At 46.0% G+C, this 18300-nt stretch overlaps 1 protein-coding gene across 3 annotated transcripts; it reads right to left on the reverse strand.

The window, feature by feature from the left end:
* Window positions 1-567: 567 nt before the first annotated feature.
* Window positions 568-18013, reverse strand: LOC102216706 (protein argonaute-4). Of its 3 annotated transcripts, none has more exons than XM_005813365.3 (19): window positions 17814-18013; window positions 10889-11060; window positions 10622-10742; window positions 10368-10549; window positions 9609-9745; window positions 8863-8997; window positions 8378-8465; window positions 8152-8299; window positions 7404-7523; window positions 7165-7326; window positions 4083-4216; window positions 3566-3750; window positions 3331-3490; window positions 2214-2385; window positions 2000-2143; window positions 1791-1925; window positions 1612-1713; window positions 1341-1540; window positions 568-676 (listed from the first exon to the last, which is right to left on the reverse strand). In XM_005813365.3, the coding sequence occupies exons 1-19, from the start codon at window positions 17830-17832 to the stop codon at window positions 568-570; spliced, it is 2625 nt and encodes an 874-aa protein (XP_005813422.1). In that variant the 5' UTR covers window positions 17833-18013. The 3 variants fall into 3 exon arrangements, with proteins under 3 accessions (XP_005813422.1, XP_023200712.1, XP_005813421.1); XM_023344944.1 differs by having other exon boundaries at window positions 7198-7326; window positions 17814-17832; XM_005813364.3 differs by having other exon boundaries at window positions 4083-4231; window positions 17814-17832.
* Window positions 18014-18300: the final 287 nt, after the last annotated feature.

Here is an 18300-nt window from a genome sequence, read left to right on the forward strand (position 1 = left end):
AAAGACCGAAAAGGAGAAAGTTTCAACACACACTCATAAAAAGGAAAAATATAATATATATAATATTTCATTCTTAAAAGGTCAAGCCCCTGCGCCTCCCTCCCACCACCCGACGAACCCCAGACCTTGTGACAGATTTGGCCCCGAGGGGCTTTGAGGTAAAGTAGATCAGAGTCCTGCTTAGCTGGGAGAGCCGAGGACGCGCCCAGGCGGCGCTCCGCGGCTCAGAGTTTCTTACAAACACGCCACGAGTGCAGACATTCATAGAAGAAAAAACAAAAACAAACTCAAAACAATGGCTCGACTGGTCGTTTGTGTGTGTGGGGTTTGTTTTTGTTTTTTCGGTTGTGCATCGGGGCCCCTGGGGGCCCGCAGTGCTAGGTTGCTGGTTGAGAAACGGCGGCCCGGGCAGGAAAAGGCCGGTCAGAAAGCGCCCTGCGAAGCTGCGTTTGACCGGCAGCCGAGCCGCTTTGGTGCAGAGTCAGAAAATAAAAACAGAGTGATGAAGAAGAGAGACGAGGACAGAGAGACGAGGAAGAGGAGAAGATCCACAGGAAGACGCTCAGCTTAGGCGAAGTACATGGTGTGCTGGGTGTCATAGTGGATCTGGACGGCCTTGGCCAGCGCCTGCGGGTCCCGGCCGTTACTCTGACCCGACACGTGGCTGCCCTCAGCGCTGCAACGACAGGAAGAGCTCAGGTCAGCGGAAAATACACAGGAAGTGAGGTCATCAGCACAGGAAATAGCTGCTCCTTCTGAAAGATCAGCAAAACTATTAACACCCCTTAAGATGAATTCAAAATGGAACCCAGGACCTTCTTGCTGCAAGGCAACAGTAGAGGCAGCAGCACCTCCTGACTCAGACTCACTCATTTATTTTAGCATAAGCTTTCACAAATTATCGTTGGTGGAGCATATTAGCATTAGCTTTCATGCTGGTATGTGATTTAGCATTAGCTTCCTCTGCTATATGCCATGTTAGTATAGCAGTTTAGCATTAGCTTCTGCTAAATATTATGTTGGTACAATGCTTTAGGATTAGTTCTAACTACATAGTATCTTGGTGTATGATTTATTACTGGCTCCCTCCACTAAAACCCCGGTTAGCATAGGGCTTCAGCATTAGCTTCTATTAAATACCATGCTGTTGTAATGCTTTAGCAGCTGCAGATATAATGTTTATGATTAGATTTTAGGGTTAGTTCACTGCTAACGTCTTAGTTAGCAGTGAACACCACTGCTCTTGTGGTTAGTTGCATCCTTAATATTCAGCTTTTATTTTGAAAGCGATCCTCTGAGGATTATGCTCAGTAGAACTTCAGGTACCAGGCCCGCCTCACCTGTCGTGGTCTTTGTCCACCAGGTGGTAACGAGCGCGGAAGGCCACCAGCCGGGCGTAGTAGGCCGGGGCCGGGATGGAGACGGAGCGTGTGCAGCGGACGTAGGTGTGGCACAGCTGATAGGTGAGGAGCTGCAGTTCGTCGGCTGTGAAGCAGTTGTCGTCCCACAGGACGTGGTAGTGGGACGGACGGCTGGTTCCCTGGGGGGTGAAGGGAGGTCAAACACCTGCAGCTCATCTCGTCATCCATGTGAGGAAGTCTGAGGTCTCACCTGAATTCCAGCGTGGCTGCACAGGTAGAAGTCGAACTCCGACGGGTGTGTGATGGTGCTGTCCACCGTGGTCCCAGCCGGAACATTCCCACTCTTCCCAACCTGTGGACCAATCACACCGCATTGAGACTCAGACCGGCCAGAGGACAGACGGGGACAGAAGACAGAGTCCCACCGACCCGCTCGGCTTTGTCGGAGCAGAACAGGCGAGTGTGGTGGCGCTTCTGGACCACAATGTAAGTGATTCCGGGCCTGTAGTCTTCCTCCAGACTGATGCACGCCTTCCTGATGGCGATCAGCTCCGGCCACGCCACCTGGAACACAAACCAGCTGAATCACTTCCTGCCACACGATTCGCCAGGCTGTTTGGAACAGACTCCGCCCCCACCTGCTTCATCTGTCCCTCGGAGACGCCACCGCGGTAGTAAATGATCCGTGTGGGCTTGAAGCGGGTCGACTTGTAGAACTGGATGAGCAGCTCCCGCACCATGTTGGTCAGATCTTGGATCACTTCCTGACTGAAGAGTTGCTCCTGCAGAGGAAGCTTGGCTCTTAGCAACAACCCAGACAGGGATTTTGGTACTGGATGGGGTTTGAACTACCTGGGACATGTCCTGTCGGGACGTCTGGACTCGAACTGTTGCACAGTATCGGCTGGGGTGACCATCCATGCTTCCCACCACCGCTGCGATGGACGGCTTCTTCCCATCGCCTGCTGGAGGATGAGTGACGTCGGCGCCGAGGAAGATGACGGGCTGCTGGAACACGGAGGGCCTGGACGAGCAGCAGCATGAAGGACAGATCAGTTGGAGTCATCATGCCTGCAGGTTCTCTGATATGGCGCCAAATCATATTAGCCCCAAAATTATGACTATCGCACCCTTGGCAGTGACTACTTCCTTGTAGCACAAGGCTACATCCATTCCAAAGCCAGCTACTAATCTGATTGATGACAGGCTGGCAATGCTAACTCAGCAACCGTTAGAGGCAACAGAGCGGCCAGCGCTGGCAAATGAGAAGGAGCGTTCTAGCTAACGTTAGCATCTGAGAGGCTAACAACTAGCACACATAGAATGGTGACCCACTGGATTATTTACTTCCTCTGTTGGTTATTAGCAAGAACAGCTAATATAATTAATGACTAGCATTGTTCAGGTTTATCACCCACAACTTCTACCTTTTTCTTTAAAGCAAACTTTATAAAGAAAACTGGTTGACACACAATATCTGTAAGTGCAATGATGCTCTGACATGAATTCTTTTGACAGTTTACTGTAATCTAATGTGACACCAAGCATAAACATCCTGTATAACTCAGTGCTGAAGATAACAGTAAACTATCAAAAGAAGATGTCAATGCATGCAATTTAAGGGGCTCAGGTATTGTATGTCAACCAGTTTTCTTGATTAAATTCCTTTTATAGAAGAAAGTATGAGTCGTGGGTGATGGGAGTAGGCATACGAGATGTTAGCCCATCAAAAGATAATGCCAGTCTATCCATGCAAATGGCCTGCAGAGGAAGTAGGCAATCCAGTGGGGGAAACTCTCCCTTGGCATGCCAGTAACCAACCTCTCCAATGCTAATGCTAGCTAGAACTCTCCTTTACATTTGCCATTGGATATAGCCTCCTGCTGCAAAGAAGTAGCTATCACTGCATGTGCGACAGTCCTTATTTTGGCACCAATATTGCGCCATACCCTGAGGACAATTCACTGACCTCTGATGAGGAACCAGGACGTTGTTGATGCCTCCCAGTTTGGCGTTGATCTTCAGGCAGAGGTTGGACAGAGTCTGGGGCGACGTCTTCACCACGTTCTTCACCTGGACGCACTGCGTAGCCATGCCCAGCAGCGTGTCTCCCACCCGCTTCACCTCCGCTGCAATCCACATCACTGTTAAAACCCCGCACCGCGTTACCACACGTCTTCAGGAGGAAAGAACGGAGCTCTTACCGTAGACGGGCGTTTTTCCAGGCAGGATGACAACAATCAGCTGCAGACCTACGTAGGACATCTTGAGGTGTTTGAACATGGGCTCTACGCTGTCGGCGCCCTGGGCGTATTTACAGAAGCACGGCTGGCCCTGGATCGGCATCCCGGCATCTTTGGAGATCTTCCTCAGCTGGTCAGTGAAGCTCCTGAAAAAAGTTACTGGTTTATTCTGGAAAAGACTCATCGACCTAAAACTTTTACAGAATCAGGCCCCGATTCTGATGGATTTGTTGTAAAAAGACAAACACCAAATAGACAACATCTACTTTGTATCTAACTAAAGATAGAGCCTGCAGAAGTCCTGAGACTGGGGTGAAGGTTCAAACACTGTAAACATCCACCCAGAGAGATCATATAATAGATATGAAGATCACAGCATATTCATGAGTTGGAATGAATCTCCTCCAAATCTGACAGCAAGCATCAAAATCCGACAGCAAGAATCAAAATCTGACAGGACATTGAGGCAGCAACTCACTTGAGCAGGTCCTCCCGACATTGTTTCTGGGGGGCAAAGCAGGCCACGGCCCACACCTTGATCTCTATACCGGCGTAGAACTGCTTCCCTCTCATATCCCACACCCCCTGGTTGGGAGTGGCCACTGTCTTATTCTGCGGAGAGAGTCCCTACACTCTTAGTCAACCCCCCGTTTGGATGGTTTGATACAAACACTGCAACTAGAAACAAACCCACAAAACTGAACACAGACTTCAGCAGGAGACGCTTTCAGCATCAGGCAGATGGCTTGGAGGAGAGGAGCTCAGATTTTCCAGCTTCCTTATCAGAAGGAATGAAAATATGGACAAAACTTCAAATCAGAATGTTTACAGAATGTTTATTCAGAGCTTTATTCATCCTCCAGGATCAGAACCAAGCTGAGCAGCTCCTGCGTCATTTTACAGCATCAGACGTTTTACAGAGAATCATCATCATCATCATCTTGGGGGATGATGTTCAACAGGAAACAGACTGAAGCTTCTCCCTTCAGAGTCCCAACCAGACATAAGGTTCTCCAATCAGCTGATCTGGAATTGGTCACATGAGATTATTAAATCTATTCAGGACTCGCGATGGGAAAAGCTTCCAGTCTAAAGCAGTTCACTGGAAGATGACCCGACTCTATATCAGCAGGACCGGAACCAGGGGAAACCCAGCAGGACTGGAACCAGGGGAAACCCAGCAGGACCGGAACCAGGAAACCCAGGGAATCTGGATCACGAAGTCATTCGGATCAGGAGGGCAGCAGATTATTATTAATTTGAAATCTTTTTCTCTGTGAGGATCACAAAAAACTTATAATTTTATTTATCTGGAAAACGGCAGTATGGTGGGATTTTCATCATCCTGCTGGGAGAAGGATTATCTTCCTGTTAGAAGCACGTCCATTCATTCTCCTTTCACACAATCAATGAACCCAAACCAGCTACAATATTATCATTTGTGATTGGTTGTTGATTTGTGCATGGGAAAACGTTCTGATCAGTGATTGGTTGTTGATTGGTTCATGGGAAAACGTTCTGATCAGTGATTGGTTGTTGATTGGTTCATGGGAAAACATTCTGATCAGTGATTGGTTGTTGATTGGTTCATGGGAAAACATTCTGATCAGTGATTGGTCAATAAGCAGCTGGTTTGAAGTTCAGAGAGGGAATCTCAGCAGCTCATCACGTTTTTATTCTGTTATGAATGAACCTGTATTTTGTCCACCAGGGGGAGACATCAGTAGCTTAAAATGGGAATAAATGCATTAAGGTGCATCAATTTTCAGAACCAGTTTCTATCTGCTGCTGTTGGACTGTGACCGTCTGTGGTAGCCAGGGAGTAAACCTGCTGAAGTTCTACTTTCAGCTTCTTTCTTCAGTCAAACAGACTGAAGAGGTTTAAATGCAGAAACATCAGCTTTAGCGCTGCTGTTAGTTGATACCTGAATTTGATCATCAGCAGAGGGATTCTTTAGAGCCCTTGGATCGACTAACTTGGATTTTAACACCAAAAATTTGGGTATTAGGTAACAAACTTCCTATTGTGAAGAATCATTAAAGTTTTGAACAACAACTCAATCTTTGACCTGACTATAAATAGAATAGAATAGAATAGAATTCAACTTTATTGCCATTGCACTGTCACAAGTACAAGCAACAAGATGTAGTTTGCATCTATCCAGAAGTGCTCTACGAGATATAGATATTTATTTACAGATGTACAAGACTATGTATGTATGGACTATAAGGGGTTATAGCAAGTGATATAGATATTGTGTATAAATATAAATATGGGAGCTATATGCACAGATTATACAGATTACACATATTATACAAGAATGTTAGGGAATGGATTATATATGTATATAATATAATACAAGATAAATAATGGCAGATAAAATTTACAGGTTGTATGTGTGTGTGAAGAAAACAGTCCGTGATGTGTGTGTGTGTGAGGATAGTACATGTGTTATTGTTGTATGAGAGGATAGGGGAGTACAACCATGTTTCTATAAACCTTTATGCACATTTTGAAGTATTGCATTAGGATTTCCCGATGGGAGATGGAAAGCAGTTGTTTTCCTTTATTTAACCAGATAAAACTCCATTGAGATCAGGATCTCATTTTCAAGATTTGCTGAATACGTTTTGACGTAGCGAACGCTCCCATCCGCTGGATCTGTGCCTCGCCAGAGGCACCAAACTCAAGTCCAAACCTCCAGGAGGGGAGGACTCTGTCTGGTTCAAAGCATCCTCTACTTCCTGTTTATTATGGTCAAGCGTAGTGTCAACATCTGACGAAATCATGCTCTCTGTTGCCTGGTTGACTCAAACCAGAAGATGGAAACACGATAAATTTGTGTTTTATGTTACCTTTTTGTTACATGTTAAAAATTTGCATAATGTTTTGATGGAAATGTAGCTACTGATGCTTTTGATGACCTGAAAACAGTGGTTCTCCTGGCTAATCCTGATCTTTTCTCACAGAGGTTAAGACTTTTATAAAATTCTTCATAAACAGGAATAAAAGTTACTAAAACTGTTGATTTCACTTCCTTATTTTGAAGGAAGATGTTTTAATAAAAACAGTTAATTTTTCAGTATTTGAAACAATAAATGAAACAAGAATAACAGCAGAAATCAGATCAAGGCTGCACCGATTTCAGTTTTCTGGCCGATCTTTAAAAAGCCTGACCTGCTGATTCTGATTTTTGGTCTTAAAAATTGTTAAGTATGGTGATAGAGTTGGTAACAGTAGGGTGACTGGTATCAGTGGTGGATTTCCTGACCTAAGATTGGTTTCTCATGCGAGTATCTGCTGTCGCCGATCTCCCATCGGGCGGTCGGCGTATCGGTGTGACCCTGGTCCAGGCAGTGAGAAAAGCTGCTGAGGTTCCCTCTGTACAGGAACTCGGGGAAGGCTCCAGGTTTCAGACTCAAGGCGCCTTTTCAGTTCAGTTCAGTTTAAATCTGGAACCTGAACCGGTTTCAGGGCCGGTTCCCCTCGGCCCTGAAACCCTGGAGCCCCCCCAGCGGCGGGCCCCCCCCCTCCCGGTGCTCCCCAGCCCAGTACTCACCCTGCCACAGTCCCTCCCTGTGTCTGTACTCACCCGGCCCCCATACTGCAGCATGGGCGCTGGGAGGACACGCCCCGTCACCTCTGTCATGTCGTTGTGCACAACGATGCCGAACTCTTTCAGGTAGGGGTCCGGGCCCCCGACCATGCTGTTGCTTTTGACCTGAGGAAGAGGAGGAGCGTTAAGCCCCGCCCACAGCAGTTGGAGAACATCATTATTATTTTTGCAGTTGGCCACACCAGGCGGCTGATCTCCTCCTGCCGGTCGGGGGCGGAGCGCGCCGTGGCTTTGATCATGGTGGACGTCTGGTTGTCAGTGAGCTTCTTGATGCAGCGCTGGCCGGCCACGATGTTGCAGACCTGCAGGAGGACAGGAAGTAAAACCCAGCAGAAAACGTATCACATTATTAGCGCCAACATGAATAATTATTGATTCATTTTGTTTTAAATATCTGAAATACTGCCACACTGCTGGTGGAGAAACCTGAAACTGTTTGCTGCGCAACTTACCCAGCAGGTTGTTGCTAGGTAACCGAAGAATGAGTGAGTTAGTTGATGGCACCCAACTAGCTTAGCTAGCCATGAGAGGTTGAGCACCTAAAGCCTGTCCTCTGCCTACATCTCCCAGAATGCTGTGCGGTTCTGGACTGAAGTTCAGCAAATATTCTATATCAGTGTTTTTCAAAGCAGGCCGCCATGGGGCGCCAGTGGAGTTAATATGAGAAGATTACTGTACATATTTTCTTATCAAAAGAAGGGATTTTAATTTATAATAAATTCAACATCAGAATAATAAAGTCACCTTATAAAATTTTCCACCAAAAAGCTCATTGCCAACAAAAATTAGAAGGCATGAGGCAGAATTTATGCTAAGTGAATTCAATAATTATTGAATGGTAAATAAAAGTGGAATAAAGTAAAATGTTTTTCCATATATTGTCTGTGGATTCGTAAAGAGCAGTCAGAGAGGAAGCGGGCGGGTTCTCACCTCCAGAGGAAGGTAGGTGTGCTTCTGCTCCTGCCCGACTTGCAGGCAGGGTAAATGAGGATACTTGAGCTGCAGGCTGTACTTCTGCTTGAAGTACTGGGCCACCGTGCACTCCATGGCCTGGCCGTTCTCCAGCTGCAGTGGGAACCTGCAGAGGAACAGCGGCGCCGCGGTGAACGGCTGAGAGGAAGAGGAGGAGGACGAAGCAGGAGGAGGCGAAGCTTACGTTTGGTGGCTGGCGGGTCGGCGCGTCACGTTACACACGCGGTACTTCCTCTTCATCTGGCCGCAGTGCGTCACTTCCACCTTCAGACCTGCCAGAGCAGAGAGAGACCATGGAGCTAACACGCTAACAGCAACACGCCAACATTAACGTGCCAACAGCAACACGCTAACAGCAACACGCTAACATTAACGTGCCAACAGCAACACGCTAACAGCAACACGCTAACAGCAACGTGCCAACAGCAACACGCTAACAGCAACACCCTAACAGCAACACGCTAACATTAACGTGCCAACAGCAACACGCTAACAGCAACACGCTAACATTAACGTGCCAAAGCAACGCGCTAACAGCTAAGCGCTTCTCTGTGTGTATGTGTGTGTGTGTTGGTGTTGGTGTGTGTGTGTGTTGGTGTGTGTGTGTGTGTTTCTCTGTGTGTATGTGTGTGTGTGTTGGTGTGTGTGTGTTTCTCTGTGTGTGTGTACCTCTGATCTCCTTGGTGAACTTGACCCTCTGTGAGTCCGTCAGCGGTTTGGTCTGTTCGTTGATGTTCTGGATGTCCAGCACTTCACACATGAACTCGATGACGGGCTGAGCGCGGTAGAAAGCCGTAGCCGACACTGAGGAGCGGAGAGGAGTAGTTAGAGAACCGGAACTGGGACCAGAACCACCGTCAGAACAATCACAAGCAGGAAGCTCCACTTTTAAACTAAAACTATTAACCATTACAGAAATAACAGTAATAATTGACTAATTGTTAACTGAAGTACATAAAATCTAAACAAAAGGTAATTCACTGAAAACACTAATGAAGCCAAAACTGTACAAAATATAAATATTTAGCATTAAAGATTAAAATTTTTTTAGAAATTTGCTCTAATCTTTAACCAGGTCTTAAAAATGTGATTCCTTGTTTTGAAAAATATTTTCTAATTGATCGGATGTAATATTCTAATTTTAAATGTCATGTTTCCATTACCAGTAAGGCTTTCAAACTATTAATAGTAATTAATCTATTTAATGCATTTCAGTTTGTGATAAAAGACATGAATAAAGTTTACTTTTCAGTAATATTCTAATTTACTGAATGGCTGTGTATATAGTTTATGGAGAAAGGAATAAAATAAAAATAAAAGTAAACATTTTCTAGCTGCACAGAAACCAAAAACACAGATGTCTCAGTTGATCAGATCAGAACTGATCCGGTTCTGGGGAAGGATTAGCTTCTTACCATCAATGTTGAGCATCATGTTCCACATGGCCGGCCGGACGGACTGATGGAAGCCGAACCAAACCTCCCGGCCTCCGCCCAGAGGGTGGTAGTATCCCTCTGGAGGAGAGAAGAAGGAGCGCCCCACCGGGGTGTACCTGGAGGAGACATTCACCCCGTCACCTCCAGGAAAAACTACATTCACCCCGTCACCTCCAGGAAAAACTACATTCACCCCGTCACCTCCAGGAAAAACTATATTCACCCACTCACTTATAAACAGTTTAATTTTATAAGACAATCCAAACTATTTTACCTTCATTTGTTATAAAAATTCTGTATATCAAATATGACCTAAAAGAAATTTGATTGAACTCCTTGAAATTGGGCCTCTGTCTCTTTAAGAAGTTCCTGCTGATTCTGAAGCTCCGCCCCCAGGAAGTCGTCCCAACATGGCTCCTCTTTAACCCTTTAACGTTTTTACCAGTGTCGCTCTGAGCAGCAGCTCCTTTAATGAGATCAGCAGCTGTTTGCTAATTGCTGCTGGCTAGTCTGAAGGAGCGGAGTGGGGGAGGAGCTTCGCCTCGAAGGCGGGGCTAGGTCCATTGGGGCATTTTAAAGTTCAATGGTTCCCATGGAGATTGAAGGATTTTTCAAACATCATCTGAATGCTGAATGCTTCCAGATAGAAGCTGCTGTCAGAACTACAATATTTCTGGGTAGCCAGTTTTATTAGTCACGGTACCACATGATACCCGTGAGCCTGCATGGCCCGGTTACCTCATGGAGGGCAGGTGCCGTGTGATGACGTCCAGCGCCTGGACCGAGTCCTCGGGAACCTCGTTCAGGTGACCCGACAGCGCCTCCAGCAGCATCTGCAGGGACACCACCGACACCCACTGCAGGGACACCTTGAAGGTCTGGTCCTTCCCCTCGCCCGGCAGGGTCACCTCCAGGTCCACCTGGGGGCGGACCAGAACCGTCAACATGCCTGCGCTGTCGAGAGGTAGAGGGTTCAAAGATCAGACACCCACCCTGTCTCTGCCAATCGGTAGCGGATGAGCCGTATACATGTTCCTCTTCCCGTCGTAGCCCGGCTGCCGGTCCCCAAAGATCTGCATCTTAAAGTGTCGCACCATGGTGTCCACCACCTCCCTGCAAGACGGGCAGAACATCACCACAGAGCCAAGCTAGGCCGGGCCAAGCAGAGCAGAGCTGAACCGAGCAGAGCCGGGCCAAGTCGGGCTAAACAGAGCCGGGCCGGGCAGGGCCGAGCGGAGCAGAGCAGAGCCTCCACCCACCTGTTGACCCGCCGGGGGCGTTTCTCCGGCTTGATCTCAATGTCATAATGGTAGACGTCAATCTTGGGTATCTGAACCTGGAAGTGGTTGGCGAGGAGCCGGATGGGTTTCCCCACCGTGCCGAGGCCGGGACGACGCGGAGGCTGGAAGAGAGAGGTGGGGGCAGGCGGGCCTGGGGGGACAGGAGGTCAGGAGGTCAGACGGGTTCCAACAATACAACAACATCTACAGTTACAGAAACAGACAGAGCCCTGCCAGCAGCAGGATCTGCTCCGTTTTACTTCTTCTTTAATGTCGAGCGTTTCCTCCAGGTAAAAACCAACTTACTGATAGATAAACGCCACGTCAATAATAATCAATAATGAAATAGACGACGCAGTAAAATAAGCAGAATGGAGAGACATTAAATGCCAACAATGATCAGGATGGAAATAAGACAAACATGTCGGTGCTGAGAGGAAATTTATTTTATTTTTATCATCATGAATCCAGTCCAGAAGAAGAACCAATCACAACCCCCAGAAGTAGCCATGTTTTTCCATTGCCTTTTGTTATTCACATTTTGAAGTATTGCATTATAAAAATTATTTATGGAAACATCAAAATTCAAAATAACTTCCTCAATTTCACAAAACAGTTTCTATGTTCGCTGGAGGCGGTTTTGGGCTTTTCAGACAGAGTTAATGCTAAAGGAGCGATGGAAACAGATTTACTGAATAAGTTCTGATGTAGTGAACGATCCCATCCACTGCTGGGCCGGAGCCTGACCAGAGGAACCAAACCGAGGGCCGTCTCTGCTCAAGGCTAGTTAGCAACCTCCACTTCCTGTTTATCATAGCCATGCGTAGCGTCATCTGATGACATCACGCTCTGCGCCACCTGCTTGATTCTCTCCACACCAGGAGATGGAAACACGACTAACTCACATTTTATTTTTTCTTCTTTGTGACATTTTAAAGGTTTAATCTAAATTCACATGGAAACGTTGGAGTCGCTCTCAGCAGCTGAATCTCTCTGAAGCTCAGAGGTCTGGTGGGAACTTTTAGGCTCAGATTGGAGCTAAAGTGGATATTTTTATAATTATTTTAATGCAAACTGTAGAAAAATACACAGATTGGAAAGAGTTCTGGCTTTTCCGGCGACCCAAAGAGCAGAACTGAAACAGAACTGAGCTTCAGAACCCCAGAAGAAGATAGATGGTCAGCTCTGACCTCCAGAGGTCAAGGAGAGGGTGGAGAAACAACGACCTCCAATTATGCGCCGCCCCCCAGCTCCACCCAGACACAGCTCCCTCGGCCCCCATGGGGAACAAAGCGGGCCCCATCAGATGGCCAGATGGAGGGATTACCGTTGGCACGGCTGCTCTGGAAAGAAAGTACACCCCTGAACTTTACACCCACATTCACATGGGGGGGCGCAGCTTCCCGTCATGGCGTCACTGAGCAATAATAATAAGATCTGGTGGATTTTAAACATTTTAGTGAATTTAGAGGCTGAAGAGCAGATCTGAAGGAGGGTCCAGGTTCAGAACCAACGCCTCTCCGTTACATCAACTGGACCTCCTGATTAGCAGAACCGACCCAGAAAGGCTGCCGGCTACGGGGAGCAGAGCAATGGAGGCCAGGGGGACACGGGGGTCCTGAACCCAAACACGACGCTCCAGTTAGTCAGTGAAGCGTGAGAGCACAGACAATCAGGAGCCTCGCCGCCACTCTGAGAACACGCCGCCCTGATCCCCATCACCCCCCTCCTCTGGACCGAACCGTCTGCACTCCAACCTCAGAGATGATGCCGGCCGACGGGTTCTGTCATGACCTGAAACGTCTGATGATTCAGACCGCTCCATCCAACTGGCCGCGTTACCGATGGCAACGCACGGCCGGAGGCTGCAGCAGGTGTGAACACGTAGGCGTCAGAAAACACAGCCCGACACTCAGGCGGTGTGTTCAGGGGAACCCTCAGATCAGCTGATCCAACCGGTCCGGACTCAAGATGGATCCACAAACACAAAAACGTCTCTGGGACAAGAGGGACAGTCGATGGAGGACAGGAAGTCCAAACTTTGGACAGGGAAGACGAGCCTTAAGAGAAAAGTGGGAGAAGCAACCAGGGTCTCATGTCGTCCTCAGGTGACCCAAACAAGCCTGGCATGGTTACGGACAACGACCCGAACCCTGAGCTGAATGGAGGCCCAGTGACCCACATGTCCTAACCGCCCAGTTAGCGTCCTAACCGCCCAGTTAGCGTCCTAACCGCCCAGCTAGCGTCCTAACCGCCCAGCTAGCATCCTAACCGCCCAGTTGGTGAACTGAACTGCCCTGTTAGTGTGACATCTACTGTACTTCCAACCAAGTTCAGAAGTGAAGAAGCGTTTTGATGAGCAGAAACGTGGCATTGCTTCTACTGAAGCTCTCAGGAGCGTCACATCCTGAGAACCTGCATCATTAGAGAATCACAACATACATCCAGATAGTTATCCTGAAAATCAGAAAGCTTCCTTTTTTACTCCATGAAATGTTGAAACTGAAATCTGTTTGGTCGATGGGCGAAAAGAAACCCAGAAAAATCCTTTTGTAGTTATTTTCCCATGACTCATCCAGCTCCACTTATCTGACGTCTCGTCTTCACAACAGGCGAGTTTCAGCCGGACCCACAGAACCAGGAACCAGCTGAACATCGGACTGGGTTTACCTGACAGCCTGTTAATTCATCAATAAATCACATCTGGTAATTAACCGAACCCCGGCTCCCACCCACAGTCTCGGCTCCAACAACCCACTGAGCTCACCGAGCCGAGCGCCACAGGAAGTACAGCCACCGTCTCCTGACGCAGCTGACCGAGGGCCCGACCGCAGAGGGGCCCAACTGCTCGAAGCCCGGCGTGCCCAAGGCAACCAGAGAGGCCGCCGGGCTCAGATACTCGGCCCGGTGCAGAGTCAGGCTGAACATCTGCAGAAACCTGGACTGATCCTGCAGATCTTCACCTCTACTCCTCGTTTCTTCTGTTGGTGAAACTAATCAAAGCTCTGAACAATCTACCTTCCCTCCCTGCAGGGTTTCACCTCCTGTCCTCTTTCATTGTGATGTAACTTCCTGCCTGCAGCCTGAAGGTCAGTTGGACTTAAACTATTTCATTAAGATTCTGTAGGATTTCACAGCTTCAATAATCAATAACTCTGGAGATTAACTGAATTAAAACAAAACTGGAACATTCTGCAGATTTTTCATTTAACAACTTAATCTTATTTTATAAAATATTCGAAAATACATAAAGATGCAAACAAATCTATTGATTTTTTAAATAAGTTGTTGCATTTCGTGCAACAACTTTTCCTTCTGTTGCACCAGAAGGAAACAACATTCCTTACTGCTGCCTTTCTGGATGAATCAACGTGTGAAAAGCTCAGGCCTTTCTGCTGGACTCAGTACAGCTGATCTGGGATTCATTTATTGATTAACAGATTAATAATTGATTAGGAAGAAAAAGGTGATTGATAGATTTATTTGCAGAATGTGAACCAGGTGAAGCTAAAACTCCTTCTAGAGATTTACAAACAAAGAAAGTTTTTATCTTAAATGCTAAACCTTTATATATTTTGTACAGTTTTGGGTTAATTTCTGTTCTGGATGTTCTTATAGCTCATTCTTATAGTCTGTATACTCCAGGTAACAATTTATACATTCCTAAATTAGTTAACGATTATTTCAGAAATTGATTAATCGCCATTAATCCGACTGTTTCAGCCCAACTTAATTTTAATTGAGGCAGGAATTTTGCACATCGTAAATGCAGTAATTAATAGATTATTGACATTTATTGTTTAACTCAGATTAAAGTTCTGCTTCCTGATGCTTTCGGTGGCTGGAGATGCTGGAGTTGCTTCTGATTTTATTTCAGACGTTAGACTCAGATTCAGCCAACACTGAGAAGTGGCTGGTTATTAAACGATAAAAACGCTCACAGCTCATCTGAAAAAACACTAACATTTTTACACCAATCATTAATTTATCCTGAAAACAAAACCAAACATACTTTCATTTAACTTTCCTGCAGGAACTAGATGAACAGTTAAAAAAAGAAACCCTTTTAAAACCAAAACTTTTACTTTAACTAGATCAGAGCTGATTAATTATATTAATTATGTTGCTATAAACTGGCCTTCAGTATGTTGGAAAAGCAGCAGGTGAAGCTGAACTTGATTCAAGTGGAGTCTGAACCCGGTTCCTGTGGCCTGAGTTTGTTTCCTGTAGTGAATCATTTCTGTCCGTCTCCACCGGACCTCCGCGAGTCCGTCGTCTAAACCGGACCTCCGCGAGTCCGTCGTCTAAACCGGACCTCCGCGAGTCCGTCGTCTAAACCGGACCTCCGCGAGTCCGTCGTCTCCACCGATTCACAGCAGAAACAGTCAAACACAGAGAACAACACAGAGCAGCCAGAAAGCAGCAAGCCCAGGTAAATCGCTTTTTCTCATGTCACATTTTCAACAATAATTTAGACACAAATGTGTATTATTTAGATCGGTGTTCAACATGTGGCCCAGGGTCATTTGTGGCCCTTGAATGTCTTTGATCGGCCCCTCAACCACAAGTCAAGAACGGGAAAAATTTGGCCAACAAAAACAAAAACACATGATCACAAAAAGTTGTAAAATGTCTGCTTTTCTTTTTTGTGGTTTGCATCTTTAGATTTCATAAAAATCTTGTTTATTATTGGTAAAACAAACCAAAAAAAACAACAACAAAAAAAAAAACGAGAAAAAAAAATCAAACTAATTTTTTATCTCTAATTGAATGAATTTTGTGGCCTGTTAGTTTAAATTAGTCAGTTTTGGACCAAGGGGCTAAATGTTTGGACATCACTGATTTAAATATTCATACAATTCTGATTACATCAACTGCCACCAAAACAATCCAGAGGTCACCTATAAAATTAATTTTTAAATTATAAGCTCTACTCTACAGCCTTCCCTCTTTAGTTCTGTCTCCAGTACTCATGTCTAATAATGCAGCATAATAAACTGCAGATACTCCATCATCAGCATGAGAAATATTCAGAGCAATAACTGTTGGCAAATATATTCCAGGTGTTATGAACCTGCACTTTTCATGCTAACGTAATATTTAGTCAGTTGGAAAGACAGGCTGCAGAAGATGACATTACCCAAAAGGTTAAAGGTCACAGAGGGATGGAAGCACAGGTAAGAAAGAAAATAATATCTTAGCAATATTTAGCATTATTATCACCAGAAAAGATGCTCTAACAACCTGCTGCTCTTAATATAATATAATATAATATAATATAATATAATATAATATAATATTTTAATTTAAATAATTATCATTCTGGTTTTCCATAAACTAGAAACAAATTTCCTCGTTTCACTTGTTGCTGAGCTTTCTGACTGTGACTCATCCCAGCACTCGGCCTCCTCTGTTCTGCAGAAAAAGACCCAGAATTAGCTGAAACAACACCCCCAAACTTCCTCTTTTCAAACGCTTCTGATGAGTCCGCAGATGGAGATCGGGTTTAACCACAGACCGTCACACCTGCGAGACATTTACCTGTTCAGTCAACACCTCACCTAACACTGGACGGCTGTCTCTGCGTTTCTAATCTGGTTTTCCAGAAAAACACTCCATAAAAAACAATATACAAACCACATCATGACAATACAGCTTTAGTTAAACCTCTCCAATTAAAATTACTTTTTAAAACTAAAACAAAAATGATGTTACAAATTAAAACCATTATCTGATATGTTTGGATTTTTGACATCAGTGAAAAAAAATTATTTGGTGCTTTAAATTAGTTCATCAAGCAGATATTGAGTCATTTTAACTTGTAGGGAAAGAAAACTGTCAGTCTGAGAAACTTCATCAGTCTGTACCATAATAGGACATAAATATTCTCTTCTCTTCTGAATAATCAGATATAGCAGCAAGGTAAACAAAAATTAAAGGTGAAATAATTTTAATTCCACTTATTGAGACATTAACATGTATTAGTCACCTATGTTTATTTAATGGGAGAAGCTTTCGTGTGAATCTGACTTTTTGGCAGTTCTGGTCTTCCATACATCACACCTGTGGATGGTTGCGCAGCACTGCTGCCCACCAGCAGCACATAAAGCCACTATAAACACCAGATTCTTCATTAATCTCCCAGGCTGATAAATGTGATCACATTTGGTCAGTCATGAAATGGATTTCCACGCACAATCACAGCATCTGGGCTCAGTAAGTGCGTGTCCGGGCCGTGTCCTCGGCAGGCTGTGTGTCTTTGTTATCATATAAGAGGAGATGAATATGATGGAGCTGGCCGCAGAGGGGATCAATAAAAGCGCCATCCGTCCACCGCCGCCGAGCGCGTGGCTGCGGCTCAAGGAGAAGCGCGTGAACCGATGACAACCCCGCAGAAAAACCGAAAACAACGAGCCCGAAGGACCCCGCACGCTGGCTCGCTCAACCACCGAAACGCGTTGTGTTTTTAAAGCAGCTTTCATTTTGTTTTTCCGCCCATCGCTGAGAGCTCGGCTCCAGGCAGGCAGCCGCTGACGGCGGTGAGGAGATTTCTGGGTTTTCAGGCGGATTTCGACGACATTTTGAGAGGAAAAGAATGAGCGTGAAGCTGCGAGGCAGAATAAACAGCAGCGTAAACACAGCGTGAAGGAGGAAGGAAGGAAGGAAGGTCCCAGTTAAATCCCCTCCGACACACAATACCAGCAGAGACTCGCTCTAAACACACTCAGACCCCCCACACAGGCAAAAATACACCCCCCAACTCCCACTAACACTCTCGGGGACCACGGTCCGGGCCTCGGTGGGATCTCCGTGGAGGCCTCACGACAGCCTCGGCCCCCAGTGAAGCGCGCCGCCTCCACACACGCCCTCCGCCCGCTGCTCCGCGGTGTGGGACGGGTCTTACCTGGTCCGAGCGCTTCCATGGCCGAGGCCTCTCTCTCCGTCTCTGTCCCGGCCTGGCGGCTCCGTACCGAGGCTGAAATTGGGGGCGGTATGTCGAAGCTGTTGGTGTCTGATTAAAGGAAACTGGAGATGGACGCTGCGCTGGCTGCTGCTGTCGGACTCACCGTTGGTACTGCTGGGGATTTCGAGCTGCGCATGTGCCCCTTAGCAGTCCTACAGCCGATTGTGCGCATGCGCAAAGAGGGTGTAGCGCACTTAAAAACACAACTTGATGATAAAAGACAGCATGTAAACGAATTAGTGGATAGAATAAGTTTTTTCTTCCGTGTTTGTTTTTTATATTATTTTTTATTGCATTTACTTTTTAGTTTAGTTTAGTTTAGTTTAGTTTATAAATCTGTTTAGCGTCCACAATCCATTCCAGTAGGTGGCTGAATATTACCAAAACGTGGCTTCCCAAACGCCATTAAAAATGAAGAAAGAAACCA

This window comes from Xiphophorus maculatus, chromosome 13 (genome assembly GCF_002775205.1).
Source record: "Xiphophorus maculatus strain JP 163 A chromosome 13, X_maculatus-5.0-male, whole genome shotgun sequence".
Lineage (NCBI taxonomy): Eukaryota > Metazoa > Chordata > Actinopteri > Cyprinodontiformes > Poeciliidae > Xiphophorus > Xiphophorus maculatus.